Genomic DNA, 6,544 nt, shown 5'->3' with positions numbered 1-6,544 from the left:
TACACTTCAAATAATCACACGACTAACTACTCAGCAACTAACTCAGAAGCAATTGATAAGTAAACTGTTATGATCTATTTTATATTTTAATCTAACCCCAGAGACAAAAAAAAAAAATGTTATTTCTCTTGGATTAAAATACATCCCCATCCAACTCCCCTTCCCCCTAGCCCCAGGACTCATTAGTCAATCATGGTGGGACTGCTGCGTAAACCATTCTCATGTGCACAAACCCCGTCGACACACCAGTGATCAAACCCAAAATGATTGTTTTGAGATCGTAAGATATATAATGTACCAACCAACTTTAATATACAATTTAATAATGAATGGACCCCAAAAGTTTATCACTATTCATCACCACTGTGTATAGTAGTAGCCTTTGCCATTTGGCCCTGTCCGTGGAGACAAACAACATTAACTTTAATTTTTTTTCCTCCATCATATCAGCCACCACCACCACATGTCACATACAACTTGAATTGTAGTCATGTTACTATGCTTTGATGCCCTTCCTATGGTGCCTGCCAAATTTCAATCTTCTTTTCATGTTTAATTTTGATCGGACTACAGATAACATCTTTTATGTGATTGAACATATGCCATGGATAGTAAGAAAGAATTGAAGAAGCTAGGATGAAAGATGATTCGGGTGATGACGTCCGTATTGTTGAGAACATTTCATGTGGTAAGTCTTAACTTGTCAAAAACACAATGAATTTTGTAAAATACGGAGTAATCATTAATGTAATTTACAGATCAAATAATTATGTTGAGAATATATAAAGGAATAAGTTTATTACATGCAAAGAATATATATATATATATATATATATATATATATATATATATATATAGCTCAACAAAAACCTAATGTGCAGTATCAAACTAGCTATAACACCGAAAATACATATGGAGGCACACATTCACTTATGCTAGTTTACTAGTACTTTTGGGCAGAGGCAACGGACTTTCCCGTAAATATATCGGGAGTGTTTATTATCTATCTTGATAGGCGAAGAACTATAATTGGTTTTGACTACAATATTGTTTTGTGTTATACTTCTATCATGGCATCCAAAAGCTATTAAGAAACTCATGTAATAATATGAGTTAGAATAAATTTTATGTGAAACCATCACATCACGTTTTTTAGTTAAAATTTTATATTTTTTATGGATAAAGCATATTTAGTTCTATGCTTTATATAATTATACTCTAGCTCAAGCTAGAAAATCTTAATCACATATGGAGATTAAAATTTGATAGCTTGTCTTTTTTATGTCATTTTTTTGGAAGACAAATTAAAAAGGGGGGGTGCTACCCAAACTAGCCTTAAATAGAGACCCTAATCCATCTCGTGAAGGAGACGCAATCTCATTATCACGCTTAACTGGTCATTACGCACTAAGGTTCCGCATCCAGGAAGGAATTATCAAATTCCATTCATTCCTGATTACTATTTACTATCAACTTGATTAATTTATCCGCAAATATGTTCTGCTCGCAATAAACATGCACAATCCTTCTCTCTCTTCTATTTCCATCATTCTTCTGCATTGCTCCATGGTTTTTTTTCATGTCATTATACATTTAGTATTAACTTTTATTCCAAATAAATCATCTTGTGGTGACGTCAGCGTGACTGCTTTAAGTTGCTAGCTCAGGCTTTGTTACATCAAATGACACCACTACTTAGCCACCACAACCATTACTGCAACTTGCACCGTACCTCCAATGAAATTTATGACTTTGGTGAATTTTATTTCAATTTTCGTCTTCTCCACAGCCACTCACGTCCTGACACTTGTCACACGGACTCACTCTTTTCCTACTCTTTCCCATGTTATATTTCTAAGCCATGTTGGTGAATTGCAATGTTAGTTTGATAACCACAAAACTACATCATATAAGTTGTTAGTTTGAACTAGTCATAATCTAAATTAGTTTATCTCTTTGTGATCTTTTATTGACTAGAGTCACAAAACAGACTTCATCCTAACACACCGTCCAGTAGTGATTGCGAATTTTTTGTATATTTTATATTTCTAAGCCATGTTAGTAGGACAGTTAGTTTGATAACTACAAAATTACATTATATGAGTTGTTTATTGACTTTTTTTATTTGAACTAGTTATAATTTTTGTTGGTTTATTACCACTTTATAATCTTTTGTTGTAGTCACAAAACAGATCAGACTTTACTCAAAACATACCTTCGCGTAGTGATTACGCGTTTCCGTATGTCAAAGAAAAGTGAGTGGGAGTCATGGGCTTGGGAAATTCTTGGAATAAAGTTTCAGTCCTTGCATGGGCTAACAGGTCCATTGTTTCTTCAGTTATCAGAGGATCCAACCTTATATCTTTTCAAGAATCAAAGACAAACAATCTTACTTTTGACATTAATGTAAAAATTGGTAATGTTTCAGTACAAACTGAAAAGAATACAGAATCTTAGCTTTAAGTTGATTGGCTTCTTCAATTTGAAGCAAGAAAACAATGCAGTTAGAAATTACTCCCAACTGAAACAATACGAGGAATGTAACATTTTCGGGAATCTCATCCGTTTATCCTGGTTAGGCTGTCAGCCCGAACCCGAAAGGAAACAGTGGGTCAATGGGATTCTCTTGAGCATGGAATGGCAGTTGATCAACTGTTCTAAACCATGTCATAGGCAGTTTGCCTTGGAATGGATAGTCCCCAAACAGAACATCAGTTATCCCATTTCCTTCACTTCCAGGCAGCCAAGCAGCAACCAGGGACTCTACCTTATCCAGGACCTGTGGCTCTATAACCATTGGCCTTCCCGAGATCAGAATCATCACTGTGGGAACCCTGTCCGCAACCAAGCTCGCGATCTCTGGCCCGTTTAGTGGAATCGTGAGGTGTGGATTATCGCCCCCGGTTTCAACATAAGGCGTCTCTCCAACAGCCACGATGGCGAAAGTGAAATCTTGTCCATCAAAGGTTTCTGGTGCTGGATTTGGCTCAAACACTATTTCTGTGCCCTCTCCCATGACTTCTTTGATTGCATCCAAAATGGTTGTCCCTATGGAAAAATAAGTGAGAAACATATGGGTTTATAAGGTCATGAGTCAGACTAGCTAATTGATTGGATTCAGTGTTATACTATGGTTTGGCTCATGTGCATTATAGCCCAGTTAAGTGACCTTAGCCCAATCTTAGATTATAACAAGCTATAAGAAATATTCACCAATTGTGATTCTGCCACTGGATCCCTCCCAAGTAGAAGTCCAGCCACCACATTGGTAACCAAGATCATCGGCATGAGTTCCTGCAACAAGGATCTTCTTCGCATTCTTGTCTAATGGAAGAAATGGTTTCTCGGGATTCTTCCCGTTCTTCAACAGAACCAAGGATTTTCGGACAGCTTCCCGAGCCAGCTCTCTATGTTCCTGCAACAACATAGTCAAGACTTAGAATGTTCCATTTCGTAACATTATCCAGATTTTGAAGTAGCAGAGAATAAGAATTGCAATATCTGGGAATACCTTGCAGCCAACTATTTCTAGTAAAGATCTATCTGCAAATGGATGCTCGAATATTCCCGAGATGAACTTGACCCTCAAGATCCTTTCAACAGCGTCGTCAATCCTGGCCATTGGTATCTCCCCCGACTCTGCTAAACACAGCAGCTCGTCCAGATATAAGTCGACCCTAAAAGGCACCATGACCTGCAAGCACCATTCAAATCAGCCCTACTTAGGTTGTGTAAGGACAAATTAAAGCTCGATCAATCTCATCATCTCAATTGAAGCATGTGTTCCATCTCAACTTAAAGCCAAAGCAATGGTGACCTTTGGTTTGGCTCTGATACCAAATTGAAGCATGTGTTCCATCTCAACTAAAAGCCTAAGCTGATAGTTGGATTGCACATTAATGGTTCTATGCCCACACCTACCATATCTATCCCGGCATTGATTGCAGACAAGATGCATTCGCGGTAATTTGAGCCATAAGGGTCACTAAGCCTATCGAGCGCTTCCCAATCTGTTATCAGAAAGCCCTGCAGGGTATTTCACACAGTTTAGCATATGCGAATCACAAATAGGCCGGATCGGAGAGACAAATTAAATCTACCTTAAATCCCAGTTTATGTTTCAGAATCTCGGTCAGAAAGTGATGGTCAGAGTGCATTTTCCTTCCATTCCAGCTGGAATAGGATGCCATGACAGTACAAACTCCTTGAGACAAGCAGTCGAGATATGGTGCCAAGTGAACATTCGTTAAATCGTCATATGATGTTATGGCGTTTCCTTCGTTTTTGCCTTTATCAGTCCCCCCATCGCCCACGAAATGCTTGGCACAACCAACAACTTTGTTTCTGGATACTCAGATAAGGTAAACATTGTAAGTTGATCATTAACAGACCATATAAATACAACAACAACAAAAGATCAATGACTTTTTCTACCTTCCATCAACAAAAGGGTAGCCATTCGGGTGTCCCTTGGGCACCTCGCCTTGCAAACCTGTAACGAGAGAGCTCAATTTCCTTACAACTTCGGTGTCTTCACTGTAACTCTCGTAGCATCTTCCCCATCTAGGGTCTCTACTAACCTGTTATATATCACACAAAAACATTATGGGAATTCATGACCCGAAATGGAAATGAAAATTAAAGAGAAAATGTGATCTGTCTAGCTAAGATTCAAGAAGGCCTTGCATTAACCACATCATGATGAATCTTTGATTTATATGACAACTCTATCTATTATTCATCAAACTGAATCTTAACTTCTTCAGTTTCCAAGAAGGGATAATAATTAGCAGATTTAGGAATAATTAAAATGAATTCTTGCTACTTACTGCTACACAAGGAGCAAAAGCAAACTGAGCTCCACTAGCCCTGACTTCAAGAGCTGTTGCTACCCCTATCCTTCTCACTAAATCTTCATCCCTGAAAACCACATTTCAATATTTCATATCATCAATAAAGCATCAATCTGGGGTCAACCCCAGTCAAATTGGTTAAACTTTCAACTTGGTGATTACAATGTTTCTTGATTTGACCTGATCAACTATGCAGAATAGTTCAAGACGGGTTTACCTAATACACATCCTCGGATAACCCTTTGTAACCCTGAGGGTTACAAACTCAGCTCGACTTTCAATGAGACCATAACGGACACTCTCAAGTAGTTGCTACGGATTTCCGTCTTCACTCAATAAATTAAAGCATCAAACTTGTTTCAATAAGCAACACGTGGACCGTAGTCGCTTATCGGGTTTGAAACCAAATTGACATCTCAACTAAAAGTCTAAGCTAATAGTTGATATACCTGGTAGCTCCCAGGCCTATATTGTGGGGGAAAATGGTGGCGCCATAAACATTATTATTCCCATGTACTGCATCAATCCCATAGAGCATGGGAATGCCCAGCCGGGTCTCCATCGCCGCCTTCTGGAACCCATCAATCATGTCTGCCCACTCCTCCGACGCTGCATTCTTCGACGGATTACTCCCCCCTCCGCTCAACAAACTCCCTACAAAATTACCCACGATTAACCGACTCTAAAAAGTATAATAGCGAAGATAGAAAAAGGGCATTATTGTTGTGTACCTATGAAACGATGAGTGATGGCGGAGGGAGTGGCAACCAGGCGTTCAATCTGAGCCATTTGGCCGATTTTCTCCTCGAGAGTCATCCTGGACAGAAGGTCTTTCACTCGCTCCTCCACCGGAGCGTTTGGGTCTTTGTAAACGCAGCCCACCGTCATTGTTCTTATTAGTCGCTTTGCTCCGATCCTAGTCGCCGGAGTTACAGAGCTTTTTCTGCAAATTCTGGGAAAATGAGGTGTGATTACGGGGAGAGATAGTTGCATGGACAAGACGACGACTTATCTGATCTGGCCTTTATATAGGTGTTGTGTGGGACCCGCCTCCGAATCAGAAAATATAGGCGCTGATGTGGACACTGGACGAATCTTTTATCTTTTTTACGTTGTCCAATTAAGGAGTACAATAATTGAATGGATAAAGTTTACCGGACCAAAATTTTTGAAAGAAAATATTTTCTAATCTCATTTTCTACTATTAACTTTTACACAATCTTGATATAGACACTTACATTGACTCACATGAACAAGTAGCTTAATGAACTTTTACACAATCTTGATATAGACACTTACATTGACTCACATGAACAAGTAGCTTAATGAGACTCCTACTATCATTAGATTTGAGACACACTTCATGTTCTTGATACCATTGACTAGCGTCACCGTAAATTTCAAACTTCTGATAATGAAACTTGGTCGCCAATTCTATGATATGATTCAAATTTGTTGTTCGAGCATCGTCCACGTCAAGAATAATTTTAGATAGTAAGATTTGGAAGTGCATTTAGAACTCTTTTGATAATAATTTTTTTATTTATTGGATATTATGAATTTTTTGATCCCACTTAATGTTAAAAAAAAAAACTATATTTACATTGTCATGACAAATTTTTGGTCTCTATAGAAAAAAAGGTATCATATTCAATTCAATTGTTAAATCATTGTAATGTGTTATATATATA

General features: G+C 38.1%; 1 protein-coding gene across 1 annotated transcript; it reads right to left on the bottom strand.

The window, feature by feature from the left end:
- Positions 1-2,450: 2,450 nt before the first annotated feature.
- Positions 2,451-5,834, bottom strand: LOC109173889 (beta-glucosidase BoGH3B-like). Its single transcript, XM_019323232.1, has 9 exons — positions 5,585-5,834; positions 5,303-5,507; positions 4,830-4,920; positions 4,435-4,580; positions 4,101-4,344; positions 3,922-4,026; positions 3,512-3,694; positions 3,214-3,415; positions 2,451-3,048 (listed from the first exon to the last, which is right to left on the bottom strand). Exons 1-9 carry the CDS (start codon positions 5,739-5,741, stop codon positions 2,576-2,578), a joined length of 1,806 nt encoding a protein of 601 aa, XP_019178777.1. The 5' UTR covers positions 5,742-5,834; the 3' UTR covers positions 2,451-2,575.
- Between the last annotated feature and the right edge of the window lie 710 nt (positions 5,835-6,544).

The sequence above is a fragment of the Ipomoea nil genome, unplaced genomic scaffold (assembly GCF_001879475.1).
Source record: "Ipomoea nil cultivar Tokyo-kokei standard unplaced genomic scaffold, Asagao_1.1 scaffold0482, whole genome shotgun sequence".
In the NCBI taxonomy this organism is placed as follows: Eukaryota; Viridiplantae; Streptophyta; class Magnoliopsida; order Solanales; family Convolvulaceae; genus Ipomoea; species Ipomoea nil.
Note: the sequence above shows the minus strand (reverse complement) of the source record. Positions and strands in the feature narration are given on the sequence as shown.

Bases quoted from the DNA above. Each gene is read 5' to 3' on its own strand.
- LOC109173889 (XM_019323232.1), bottom strand. From the start codon at position 5,741: ATGACGGTGGGCTGCGTTTACAAAGACCCAAACGCTCCGGTGGAGGAG. The intron at 5,508-5,584 runs GTACACAACAAT...GTAATTTTGTAG, and splicing joins CATCACTCATCGTTTCATAG to GGAGTTTGTTGAGCGGAGGG. The intron at 3,695-3,921 runs GTAGGTGTGGGC...TGGTGCTTGCAG, and splicing joins TCAATGCCGGGATAGATATG to GTCATGGTGCCTTTTAGGGT.